At 35.5% G+C, this 14,843-nt stretch overlaps 1 protein-coding gene across 1 annotated transcript in view; it reads left to right on the forward strand.

Moving 5' to 3' along the window:
* The first annotated feature begins 246 nt into the window (after positions 1-246).
* Positions 247-14,843, forward strand: part of LOC123670461 (neprilysin-4-like) — a 47,036-nt gene continuing 32,439 nt past the window's right edge. Inside the window, exons 1-8 of the mRNA XM_045603954.1 lie at positions 247-251; positions 469-611; positions 7,782-8,027; positions 8,452-8,654; positions 10,610-10,786; positions 11,574-11,675; positions 14,140-14,284; positions 14,526-14,740. Coding sequence (XP_045459910.1) covers positions 247-251; positions 469-611; positions 7,782-8,027; positions 8,452-8,654; positions 10,610-10,786; positions 11,574-11,675; positions 14,140-14,284; positions 14,526-14,740 — 1,236 coding nt within the window. The remainder of the gene's footprint in view (positions 252-468; positions 612-7,781; positions 8,028-8,451; positions 8,655-10,609; positions 10,787-11,573; positions 11,676-14,139; positions 14,285-14,525; positions 14,741-14,843) is intronic.

Here is a 14,843-nt window from a genome sequence, read left to right on the forward strand (position 1 = left end):
AGAGTAGGCTAATATTTGTGTTTGCTTTAAACGAAAAAAAAAAAAAAGCTTTTAATCATATCGGCCCGTAATACAGCAGATACGAGTAGATAAAAATATAGTCAAAATACGTATTAATAGAGATAGCTCAAAAAGTTCTCGTCAGGTCACGATCAAATTTAAATAGGATCCTATGACAAGCACTAGCTTTCGAACAAAAAAGGATCATCGAAATGGTCGACATTAAAAAAGACCCAGTAAAAAGTTATGAGGTAACACAGATAAAAAAAAAACAATAAAAAATTCATTTGAATTGAGAACATCTTCCTTTTTTAAATCAGTTAAAATTGAACGAATTGGCTCTTTGAGGTTGCTCTAGAATGCCAGCAAATTATAGAATTAGTTTTAATTTAACGCAGCTCGAATTCTCGGTAAATAATTTTATAACATATATGATTATTAGTCATTTTTATATCGACTTCATTTCAGAGAGCGGACACTGCGCTGTTCGTCGGTTATAATCATCGCGCTAGGGCTGTCTCTGGTCGCTCTCGGTGTCTACACCAGCGTCTTGGTGATCACAGATTACAAGAGCCCCCGACCCTGCCTGAGCGAGGTCTGCGTCAACACAGGTATGTCACAGTCGACCCCAACTTGTCGATACGAACGCTTGTCCTTCAAATGGAGCCTTCAAAATTATTTCTGGCTCTCTGCCTGAGTTTAGTTTTTAATGTCGTATTGGGTTTACCGACAATTTATGAAGATGAAGACCAAGAGATCTGCCATAGTGATTTATGCGTAGAAACTGGTGAGTTTTCCTACTTGATTTATTTCGCAAATTTGTTGATCTGATAAATGGCTATTTCGGTTTTAACGGGTCATTTTAACAGTAATTATTATTTAATGTACTTATTATAGTCAGTATGATTTTATTACTTCAAAATAATAATTATTAGATATTTTATTCACTAGAGATGTCATCAAAATATAAAATAATTACAAGCAGATGTCATGTACAACATGGAAATATTTTTTTTTTTATTAATTACATTACATTATTATTAAATTTATTTTTGTATTGTGTAATATTTTATCGCGATACTGTAGATTGGCTTCAAATCTCACACCGCACACGTTCCCAGAGACCTTCAGATCTATGAAGATATGGGATCTTACTTATTAACGCATATAACATATCAATCCACGCATTACTTAACCTTATTTTATTCGCCGATTGTACCCAGTTAATTAAAAATTAAACAAAAATATTGCAAACTATAATTACTGCCTTTCTTATTACAAATATTTTTTAAACACATTCAAAAGCAATTCTGGAATCAAAATCAATTTACTAGCGATTCGCTCCAGGTTCGCACGGGTATCACTTAGAAAAAAAGCCAAAAATAAACCTTAATTATACACAAAAGTAAAAGTAATATTTCGTATTAAAGACAGACAGATTATACGATGTTTAAATATAGTCAACAACTTTCTTTCTTAACCAAACCCATAATATCTAAAAATATATAATAAAAATCAATATATTAGGTCAGTGGCCAAATAATATTCTCATAATGTTTTACGATGATTTGTTTAACATAATTTTAATTGCAAATGTCGCATTAGCTGTGCATAAAAGTGTAAATTACCGTTATGGAGTCGACGCGATCTGTCGTAGTATTTAAAATTAAGTAAACAAATAAGTTCGTGTCGGACTAATGACATGGGTTCGGTTATAAAATTAATATTTGAGAAAAATGTATACACTCAATTAAATTAGTACGAGAATTAATCCTTACGTAAAATCACATGGCAGACTTAAGTAGACTTCTGAAAGTTCCTGTCATTGCAGTTCTAATTTCAAAAAAAATGTGTTATTTTCTTGCTGATTTTTCTCTGTAGAATCTACATCCTAAATCGGTGATACCTTCACATAAGCGAACATTACGCTTCAGCCTGTAATATCCCACTACTGGGCATAGGCCTCTTTCGCCATGTAGGAGAAGGATCAGAGCTTAATCCACCACGCTGCTCCAATGCAGGTTGGCGGATATATTCCCTACTATGAGTAACGATCGCTATCAGGCGTAGATGATAACAACCGGGACCGACGACTTAACGTGCTCTCCGAGGCACGGTGGGGAGCCCCACAAGGACTGCACAAACACCCAGACCACGGCAAACACCTGTATGGCCAATACAAAAGCGAACATTAATTATTAATTAATTAAAATAAAGGTTAAATGGCGATTCAGATTCAATAAAAATTCAGTGTATTTCAAGTAATAAATTACCCTACCTACTTGAATAAATAAATTTTGATTCATTTGTCGATTTATTGATCGACCGAAATGAGTTTTTAATTACCGTAAAATGTAGTACCGCTATTAAATATTATATCGTAATGAATAAATTGAATGCATCGTTTCTAAGAAGATTAATTACTAAGAAAAATTAGATTGAACTTATTTTTTATACAACTAGGTCGAAAAACAAGCGTACGGGTTACCTGATGGTAAGCGGTTACCTTCGGTTATAGACGTCTGCAACACCAGTAGCATCGTAAGCGCATTATCGACCCTACCCCCAATACTCCATTGCAACTCCGGTCACGTTATTCATCACAGGAACACAACTGCTTGAAAACAGTATTATTTAGCTGTGAATTTTAATATTAATAGTTATTGATCAAAGAACTCTAAAAACAAGTAAAAATATAAAAATACTTTCTGAGATTCTACAATCACCATAAATTCTTCCGGATTTTGCCTTTGCTTTCTTTAAATATTCAAACTCGTTTAAAAATATATGACTATTTTACTAATATTAACTTTTACTCACAACTTTCACCTTAGTAGGTATAATTATATACATAATAGTAAAACAAGAACAAAATACATAAGTAGAAAATAGGTATATAGGTGACGCGTTGGCGCAGCGGTCACGGCACTGATAGTTGAGCTGGCAGTCGCGGGTTCGATCCTGCTCACGACAAATATTTGTATTGGCTGTGTTCGTCGTGGTCGGGGAGTTTCTGCTTTGGTATTGTGTGTTTCTGGAACCCCGATATTCGAGTAAATCCTCGTTGAGTGTGAGGCGTTTACCGCGTCCTTGTGTGTCATTACACTTGGCGAAGAATCGAGGAACGTATTAGATTAAGCTCCAAACCTTTTTCTAAAGACTGATGGGATTCCGCTCTTTATTGGAATCTGGTATTTTTTATGATGTATCTCTGTTATTATTATTATTTATTTATTTATTTATAGAACACCAACAAAGTACTCCATACTTCAAGTACATATACAATAACAGTAGAGTCAAGTGTAACTTTATAGGTGATAACTACATTAAACTTGACTAACATACACTAATAACATACGCAAATAACATACACTTGGCAAGAACTTAAGATAATGTTATACAATTAAATTAACTACAACAAAAGATTAAAACAAATGAAATCAAAGAATCAAAGATAAATAATTTGTAACAATACTAAAAACTGATCACTTTGCTGATAAATACAATTTAATCATTATTTTAAATTTAAAGTTTTCGTCGTTCAAAAAAAAAACTATGTCCAGATTTTTTTAAATAATGCTGTGGTATCTCATCATCCTGTTTAAAGGTGCTTGATAACCCAAGTTAGACTCTTTTGTTACGATAAGATTCAAACCAATTTAACAAAACACACGTTATTGAATATGCATATTAGTAACACGCCAAAAACTCAACAATGTACCACCCACGGTCTGCAGCATATTAGCTATTTGTGGAACGACTAATTAAGTAACATTTTTTAGCTATTTATAATGAAAAAAAAAATGTTTAAAAAAACGTTACTGTTAAACATAATATCTTCAATCTCAAATGAAACGTCAGCATATTAAAAAATAATTAACGTTTAACAATTGGAACAATTCAAATTGGTTTTTATGTACAGTATTAAAAATATAAAAACTGTATTTATCTGTACAAAAAATATAAATTAATTAATGTGCATTTTATGGCTTTTACAAAAACTTAAATATATCTAAAATCAAAAATAGTTCGGAAATATACTGGCGTAAGAAAGTTACAGCTTATGTCGCGTTGATGTCTAAGGAAATAACATGTCTTAACCATAGTCTGCAGTGTATATGTACATGTTCAAAATTTGTAAATTAGACAAGTATAAACGAGTATAATTGTGTTTGCTTGCAAACGAAAAAATATAATTGTATTTGCTTGCAAACGAAAAAATATAATTGTATTTGCTTGCAAACGAAAAAAAACTAACTTCAATTACATCGACAAGTAATACAACGTAAGTAAACGAAGAAAATTAACAAACGCAGTTGTCGTCACTACGATTTTCGAGAGTTTCCCTTGATTTCTCTGGGATTCCATCAACAGATTCTAGTTTCCTTATCATGGTACCATACTTTGGATATCTCCTTTCCAACAAAAAAAGAATTATCAAAATCGATTCATAAATGACGAAGTCATCCCCGAACACACATTAAAATAAATATGTGTATATATATTTATATACGGTCGAATTGAGTAACCTCCTCCTTTTTTTTTAAGTCGGTTAAAAACTGACTTCAATTACATGGACCATTAACACAACGTACGAAACGTAACAACAGTCAAATAAATACGGGTTATCAAAAATTATTCAAAAGGTAGTCATCAGATCTCGACCAAATTTAAATGAAACAACAAGACAAGTATTAACTTTCGATAAAATTGATAATCATCAAAACCGGTACAGCCAGTGAAAAGTTACACGGCATAATACAACGAAGGTGGACGATGAAGCAGTCAAGTAAATACGCATTATTAGATATAGCTCGAAAAGTATTAGTCAGATCTCAATTAAATTTAAATACGATCACATGACATACAAACACCTTTGTATTAAAAAAAATATCGAAATAGGTCCATCCAGTCAAAAATTCAGAGGAAACATACATACAAAAATACAATCGAATTGAGAACCTCCTCGTATATACAATGGATTTTATTTGTAAAAGCTTTTGTCAAAATAAGGTTTGTTTTAAAGGTTATTAAAAAAATCAATATTATCACCAAAATATCGAATAAAAAAATAATATTAATTATTTTAATTAATATTATTTTTAATTAATATTATTTTTTATTAATTATTATTTATTTTAATTTATATAAAATATCGTTAAGTTAATCCGGTCAAATAGTTTTAGAACGACACTCGTGTTTGGAACAATTAAAGCAGTTGAAAGACGGAGCAGTTAATGAATATACGATTAAAAATTCTAAATAATATTTTGCATATTTATTATTGCATCAATTATATATAATCTGTCAACAAAATGTCATTATGCGCATTTCAAACATCCACGTGTGCCTCTGAACTCGTGTTGTTTAACAATTGTTTTAACAAACAATTATTATAACAGTATAATAATAGCTATGAATGAATAAAATGTAATTTATTATAAAATAATCGCTTCTGCCCGTAATATCCCACTGCTGGGCACAGGCCTCTTTAACCATTTAGGTGAAGGATCAGAGCTTAATTCACCATGTTGCTCTACTGCGGGTTGGCGAATATAAATTGCCTACTATGAGTAACGATCGCTATCACGATAATAACCAGGACGGGCAGCTTAACTTGCTCTACCAGCCTCATGCTTCATACTCGTTCTAAATGCTTCATCAGCTCAGCCTATTACAGTCCACTGCTGGACATAGGCCTCCCCAAGTTCGCGCCAGAAATTCCGGTTTTCCGCAATCCTCATCAAGCCTACACCGGCAAACTTACGTAGATCGTCGGTCCAACGGGCCGGAGGACGTTCCACACTGCGTTTGCCAAGACACGGTCTCCTCTCCAGGACCCGTCTGTTCCAACGGCCATCGGTCCTGCGACACAGATGACTGCCTACTGCCACTTCAACTTGCTAATTCTGTGGGCTATGTCGGTTACTTTCGTTCTTTCGCGGATAGTCTCATTTCTAATCCTATCTTTGAGAGAAACCCCAAACACGTTGCACGTTGAGCTTTAAACTTGTGGACCAGTCCCTTCGTCAGTGTCCACGTCTCGGCTCCGTATGTTAACACAGGCAGGACGCATTGCTCAAAGACTTTTGTCTTCAAGCATTGCGGAATCTTCTAAGTGAACACTCGACGAAGTCTGTCTCTTACATTTGTATAAATAAATTTTAAATTAAGTGTTGAATTCGTAACGGAACTCTACAAACGTGATATGTAAATAACATGTCTGCATCTCTTCATTATCGTTTATTGTATTCAAATTCGCGATTTGATTCAGAACATTTTTTATTTCACTTAGGTATTCAATTTACAACCGAGATCATATCAAGATGTACACTAATTTACTTTGAGAAATAATTTATAAAAACAGTACCTACATTACATAATTGGATTAACTTCTGAATAAAAAAATGGATCAATATTTTGGTATTTTAACTTTAATATACTGTTCATTCCGATTCTTTGATCGATTTAATAAGTAATTCAGCCTGTAACACCCCACTGCTGAGCATAAGCCTCTTTCTCCATATAATAGAAGGGTTGGTGTTCAATCCGTTATTCAGGTCTGTGTCATATCAGCCAGAAACAACAGCTCTACGTCACAACCAAACTGAAACAAATATTTGTATAAATACTAATATTTAAAACGAACGCTGCTGTTCTCTAACGTTAATATGCTAAATGCACCATAGTTCACCGACATCAATTACAGATAATAATACATAAGGGCATGCTCTGGACAGACATAACTTAAATACATTAAATAAATAAATCGCTTCATATTCAACAAAAACGACGTCCAATCGGAGTTTCGTCTGTATCCTGGGTTCGAATACACACACAAAACACAAGCGTAAGCGCCCAGATCTCGACAGATATTTATATGGCCAAATAATCGTTTGTCGTCGAACTCGAAACCGCAAGTGGAACAACCCGTGCTGTGACCGCTGCGCCAACGCGCCGTCATAAATATTATTTTTCGTATTATCCTCGTAATTAATTCCACGCGTTGATCTAATTAGACGAACTGTCTTACTGCGTCATTTCGTCGTCATAGGTGTATCTATTAAATTCAAGCGTACTATTTATTTCATATTATATTTATTAATAACAATACGCAGTTCGATACACACGTGAATCTGATGCAATCGAAATTATTTCTTCGTGATCCTCTGACGCCGCGGTTAACATATTTCCTAAATGAGCTGGCACTCATTGATGTTATTGTAAACATTTTAAAATTACTTTTTTTTATTTATATTCATTTATTTAATTTTATTTGTCGCGTGTTATGAATATGTTAAACCGATTAATTAAACTTGTGTATGTAGTGTATGGATTTCCATTATTATTTTATTATTACAATTATTGTATATGTAACGATATTAAATGATTGTATGTTATATGTTGGGATTTAATGAGTTTTAAGAGGCTTTTTAAGCTTTTATAGTCTTTTAAAGAGGCGAGTTTTAAAAGATACTATCGAAATTCAATACATCTACATTCTAAATCGGTGGTATTATGAGCTAAGCAATAATTAATTTAACAAAATCTTTAATTATCATAATTTTTAAAGTAATTCGAAACTGCCTTTAGACCTTGCTTTAGCAAAATATTTGCTTTTTTTATATTATTGAAGATGTTAAAAAATAAAGCAATGCAGTAAAAAAAAATTAAAAAAAGAAATCGAGCCTCCTTGCAAGCTTAATTTAATGCTCAAAATATTTTTTACACAAACACATCTCAGCAAATACTTAACAATACTTTACCATTTCTTTGTGCAGCTTCAAGAGTCCTGGCCGCAATGAACAAGAGTGTTGACCCGTGCGAAGATTTCTACGAATATGCCTGCGGTGGTTGGATAGAGAAGAATCCTGTCCCCGAATGGGCGACCTCCTGGGACCAGCTAGCGATCTTACGAGAACGCCTCGTGAGTGACCTCAGGGAGTTGCTTGAAGATAGCAACAATGAGGGACTCCCCGAGAGTGTCCTGAAGGCGAAGGCCATGTACCGTACTTGTATTGACGTTGGTAAGATTTGAAAAAGTTTACTTTTTATGTGTATTAAACTTTATAAATGATATAGATATGAACATTTCTATAGAATTATATTTCTTTACGTAATAATTACCACTACGGAAACTCTTACCAATTATTCTCAACAGAATCGTTGGTAACTTCACTTAATACACTCGTATGTATATTTTAATTTGTAAAGTGACGATTCAAAACTGCTATGAAGCCTACTTAAATGCAGTAATATTAGTTTTTGACTAAAATGTATATATTAGTCAATGAATTCTGTCAACATACAAACAAATGAACGATTAAGTTAATTATAAGTTAGAGTTGACGAAGAAAATAATATATTTGATCATCTTTTTGCAATAAGCATTATTTATAAATATAATTATAACTGTTATATGTATTCTTCCAAAATCATAAAAACCTTCAGACAAATTAGAAGAAAAGGGCATTGAACCAATACAAAATCTTCTGGAGAGTCTCGGCTTACCGAAGCGTCCGCCCACGGAACCGACCGCAAACCTCACGTGGGAGGACGTGGCGGGGCGCGGCCGCCGCATGCTCGGCTTGAGCGTGCTGGTCAGCGTGCAAGTGAGCGAAGATGTGAGGAACACCAGCCGGAACAGGGTTGTGGTGAGTTGTGTACCATAAAATACATCGTGATACGACTGATATCAAATGTGGCCATCACTGAGACCTACTTCGTACCTAGCTCCTGCTCAAAATATGGAGTAGCCCGACTGGAGTAGTACCTCGACCTTACACAAGATCACAGCTAAATAATATTGCTTAAAAGCTGTGTTGTGGTTCTGTTGGTACGTAAGGTGATCTAAATGATACTGCTTTCAAGCTGTGTTGTGTTCCTGTTAGTGAATAAGGTGATCAGAGCTCCTGGGGGGGATTGGAGATAGGGTCTGCAACGCGCTTGCGATGCTTCTGTTGTTGCAAACGTCCGTAAAATACGGTAATCGCTTACCATCGGGTGAGCCGTACGCTTGTTTGTTAACCTAATAATGTAAAAAAAGCTTTGTGTCATCTTCTGATATCATTGGGGTTCACTAACAATAATCTGTATGGCTACAATTTGTGAAATAATTACAGGCTATGTATGAGTTAGTTAGCCATCGACATTATAACTTCATCCCTACAAAATATTTAGTTATGACATAAGACAATTTTACAGATAATAAGCGTCAAGGAATGCAGTAGGCTGAATTTAAGGCAAAAAAAAATACTATGACGAATGAATTTTAAGAGTCATCACCTAATCAACAAACAATGTTTTTGAAATTATGATGCATCGAAATAAAAAAGAATAAAAATGTCCTCTTTATTTAGTACGATGACTTTGCCTTCTTTAATTATGTCTGAATCATTATAAGATTGTTATCAGTGAAATCATGCGGAGATGTGGCTTGGCTCGTGGTTTACTTATTTAAATGATAATCGCTACAAGGAAGTCACGAGTTAAAATAGTAAAGTTGAACAACTTAATGACACATAATATTGTTAGTGTGATCATATAATGCTGTTAATTTCAAAAAATCATTATTTTTCTGGTGGAGAAACATGTATTTAATTTTGCATACATGCATTTTAAACGGATATGTTTATATATAACTAGCTGACCCCCCAAACGTTGTTTTGCCATACATGTCATTCACCCCCTTTATCCCCCCTCCCTTATAACTTAGGGGTATGAAAAATAGATGTTGGCCGATTCTCAGACATACCTAATATACAGACAAAATGTCATAAAAATCGATCCAACCGTTTCGGAGGAGTATGGTAACTAACATTGTGACACGAGAATTTTATATATAAGATTTTAATTTTATCAAGTCTAAGTTTAACAGTAGAAACTAATTATTTGTTCCCTCCTGAAACCAAAAGTTGAACATTATTTGACGTTTGGTATCTAATTAAGACACAGTATACAAAGATTGGCTTCAATTTTTGCTTTCAAATCCAAACTTTTGGGCGGATCTTCAATTAAATTTAACATTTTAGCAGCTATTCCAGAATAGGATTTACTTGTATTCGCATCCAACAAACTAGAATTATTGATCACTGGTATCTTTTTAACGTTATAAAACGTAACCGTGGCAACTAATCTACTCCAGTCGTTTAAAAACGACATAAGTGTATATGGTGCTTCGGAGGTAGATATAACGAGAACGAGATATTGGCACCAAAGATACCATCATCATCATCATCATCATTCCAGCCTATTGCAGTCCACTGCTGAACATAGGCCTCCACAAGTTCGCGCCAAAATGCGTGAACTCATGTGTGTTTCCCATGGTCACCACGCTGGGCAGGCGGGTTGGTGACCGCAGGGCTGGCTTTGTCGCACCTAAGACGCTGCTGCTCGGTAACAAGGTTCCACTACCACCTTGGAACTTAAGAAGACGACCGATGGCGGGATAACCATCTAATCGCTAGCTTTGAAACATACAGGCCGAAGACGGGCAGCAGCGTCTTAGGTGCTACAAAACCAAAGATACTGCTAAAGATAAAATATGCCTATGTCTTGTGTATTGTCTTGTTTTAACTATTATGCATGTAAATTTAATATTTATGTATAGATAGAGCAAGTGTCGCCTGGGTTCTCTGACCGCTACCTCCGTCAACCGGAGCAGTTCGCTCATGAACTCGAACAGTACCACAAGTACATCAAGTCCGTGATCAACATCGCTGATGCTGAAGCTGACGCGGAGGAGTTTGCAAATGATATCATTGACATTAGCAAGAAATTGGCTATGGTAAGCATTTCTATATAGTTTAGTATAGACCTTACTACCACACAATTTACCCAGATGAAGATATAAATGAGCATGTCATACCGTTAGCTATTGATTTCGACCTGATTGTCGAGGTAGGTCTATTTTGTATCCATTATCGAACACTGAATATCTAAATAGAATTTATTTAAAGAAGTTCTTATTTATTATACATTTATTATACAGATTATAGCTTATTAGGTGTAGTATCATCCTTAAGACATAGTGATAAAATTACAGCTTATGTTTAAAATTAATTGCAATACAGTTTTCGTTTAATATTATAATTAGATCTACTTGTTTCCTTCTGGCAATTTCGTTCTAAATTTACTTTTGCCTAAAATGGTACTTAATATTTATATTCAACACTTGAAAATCACATTATTACGAAATTTCCTTTATGTCACTAAAAAAAATCCAAACATCTTCAACCCTTGCAAAGTGGTATACTGAAGAATATTTTGCCTATTATTACGTCTAAACACCGGCAGTTTGCGGGTTCGATTCCTGCTCGGGAAGGTACAAATTACAAATACTTGTTTCCGGTTTGGATGTCTGTCCTTGTGGGTCTCCTCTTCATGCCTCGGGGCTCAGAGAGTAGATTTAGTTTTCGATGACGGTTGTTATCATATATGGAGCAGCGTGGTGGAGTAAGTTCCGATCCGTCTACATCTAGACAGCCCAGACCCAGCAGTGGGATGTTAGGGGCTGAATCGTGTGTCAAAGTTATAGTATTAAGGTACAAAGACACAATGGCGGTGGTTCGCAGGCCATGACGCCGACGGAGGTGCGGCGCAGCGGCACGCACCTGTTCCACGAGCTGAGCGTCGCGCAGCTGGCGCGCGGCTCCGGCGCGCCGCACTGGCTCGAGGTACGGCCTGTTGGCCTGGTAGCCTTAGTATTATTAGGATTAGAACACTAGTTGGCCTGGTAGCCTTAGTATTATTAGGATTAGAGCACTAGGAAACATTACTTTTTTGTAAGAGTCGACGAGATCTCGGTCTCGACATTCTCGACTACAAATTGTACCGAGAGTCTCAACTTTCGGCGAAAAATCAGTGAGCTTCTCGGCCATAACCGAGACCGTTTTGAGTACGTACGGTATAGGATACAGTACAAATACAATACAAATATACTTAATTGTACAACCAAAAACAATACAAATAACATAAAAGAAAAAGAAACAAGCGAGAAATAATAATAATAACAAAAAGGAATGTACAAAAGGCGGTCTTATCGCTAAAGAGCGAATCTCTTCCAGACAACCTTTAGAAAAAGGACATGAATAAGAATAAAGCGGCACAGAGGTGTACTTTAAAATAATATATGTAAACATATATAATTATATAACTATAATAGGATAATGGGAATAATAGGATAATGGGATTCAAATCTACCGCGCGCGTCCACATTCGTCACTTAGTGTCTGTCAGTGCGTGAGAAAGCTATCAATTGTGATTGGTCAAACATAGCTAGAACAGATAAATCCAACTTGTGGACAGCTTATGATTTCATAGATGACCCAATGACCAGTGACGAAAGCAGTTCAAGTACTGTGATAGAATTAGCGCTTGATAGCTTTCTTAGAGAGCCAAGACTGCAAAGAAATACAAATATATTTAAGTATTGGTACTCGTCACCATATCAAGTACTTAGGCCTGCAGCAAAAAAAGTTTTTATCAGCACCGCCTACTAGTGTAGCGAGTGAACAGCTCTTTAGCAGAGCTGCTTAATTATACGACGTGAAGTGACACTTTTTTCTTAAAACTATACTAATATTAGGGTCTTTACCTATGAAATTGCCGTTTTGTCGTACTGGCTATTTCGAAACTAAAAAAAATCGCTAATAACTCGAATTTCAAGTTATTTTTATTTTAAAAATGATTAACGTTCTGCTTGCATCGTCATCATGGATATGTTAAAAATTCGAGTAATTATGGAGTATGAGTTCCGTCGCAGTAGCAAAGCGACAGAAGCAGCTGCAACATCAACAACGTTTACGGTGCAAACGCTACTAACGAGCGTACCACCCGTTGCTCGCTTTCGTTCCGGAAATTTTGCCCTAACAAATGAACCACGTGGTCGCACAAAATGTTGGTCGACAATGACGAATTAAAGGCGATTGCGGAGGCTGATGATTCTCAAACTACAGCTGAATTAGCTGCAGCTTTCGAAGTTAGCACTAAAACAATATTGGTCCATTTGCGTCAAATTGGCAAGGTAAAGAAGTTCGAAAAATGGATGCTATTCGACAATCGCAAGCGCTCAGCTAGTTGGTTAGAATCCTGGTTCAGTACCGAAACAATGCCCTAAACGAAAAATGACCCCTAAGCAAGTGATAGTAACTGTTTGGTGATCTAGTGCCGGAGTGATTTTATTCATTACAGCTTCTTACCAAACGGTATGAGCATTACTGCAGATGTTGAAAACTGAAAAAAAGTGTGTTATTTTATCAAAAACGACAATTTCATAGGTAAAGACATATATAAAGAGGTAAAGTTTCTAACTTTGTTTGTTTGTATATGGGCCCCCTACAAACAAAGTGAATGTAAAAAGTATTATTAAATGTCCGCGGTGCAAGCTCGAAAATCCGGGGAACTTACGCTTCCGGTCTTGAGGGGCAGGTTTTACAGATGGCAGCCGTAGGGTAATTTTCACAAATACTGATCCGATCACGAAAATTCTTTCACTAACAGAAAGCTACATACACTATTCAGAAGTGACATAGGCTATATTTTATTGTAATTGTTCAAAAAATTCAGTGAAAAATCTTAAATAAATAAATATCTCGTGTCACAATGTTAGTTACAATACTCCTCTGAAATGGCTGGACTGATTTTTATGAAATTTTGTGTACATATAGAGTATGGTCTGAGAATCGGCAAACATTTATTTTTCATACAGCTAAGTTATAAGGGGGGGGATTAAGGGAAGTTAATAACATATATGGTGAAACAACGTTTGCGGTGTCAGCTAGTATAAAATAGCGCGCAATATGCAAAAATAGCGCATTTTAATTTTTTTTTAATTTTTTCTATTCTCGGTCTCGGCCAAGATTTTAATTTATTCCCGGTCGCGGTCTCGGTCTCGGCCGAGAACGAAAAACCTGTCTCGGTTGACCCTTACTTTTTTATACGACTAGGTCAGCAAACAAGCGTCCGGGTCACCTGATGGTGAGCAATTACCGTAGCCTATAAATTTCTACAACACTAGAAGCTTCGCAATCGCGTTGCTCTATCCTTGATCCTTCCCAGGAGCTCTGGCTACTTTACTCACCACAAGAGACCTGTATTATTTAGCTATGATTTTCTTAAATAATTTATCTTCTACTTCAGCACGACTGGCAAAAATACATTGACCTGGTCTTCGCCAACACGAGCGTAGTGTTGGATCAGAACCACGATCGTGTGATCGTCATGGACCTGCCTTACTTACAAAAACTGGCGGTGGTGTTAGCTGAGGCGGATCCTTTGGTCATCGGTAAGATTCTGAAATTATGAGTCTCTTTTGAATTTCCAAATAAATTTACTGTACCATTCATTAGTTCTATATCAATTGAATATTATTCAAAATTCCATTTTGAATTTATCCAATTTCCATACATCCATCGAAATCCCAATTTAATTTTGAATATTTTTTATACATACATGCAATATTAGCACCTCGAAATATTCTGTTTGCAAATATTTTACGTATTAATTAAGTATACATAACATTACAGAGAAGTTTCTTTGGTGGAGCGTGTTCTCAACAGTGGCGCCAATGACGAAGAGTGCCTTTAGGGATCTCGGTTTCGAATTCTCCAAAGCGGTCTTCGGTCTTCAGCAGACGACTCCTCGTTGGAAGAGTTGCACCTCTAACGTCAACGCTAACTTCGGAGTTGCTCTCAGTTATCTATACGTGAAGAAGCATTTCGATCAGACTTCAAGACAGAAGGTAATTTAAAATAATGAATCATTGCTGCTTTTTATTCGTATATCCTGATTCGGCTGGGACGTGTATGGGTGATTTTACCAAAATTTACGTACATAACATTTGT

The sequence above is a fragment of the Melitaea cinxia genome, chromosome 4 (assembly GCF_905220565.1).
Source record: "Melitaea cinxia chromosome 4, ilMelCinx1.1, whole genome shotgun sequence".
In the NCBI taxonomy this organism is placed as follows: domain Eukaryota; kingdom Metazoa; phylum Arthropoda; class Insecta; order Lepidoptera; family Nymphalidae; genus Melitaea; species Melitaea cinxia.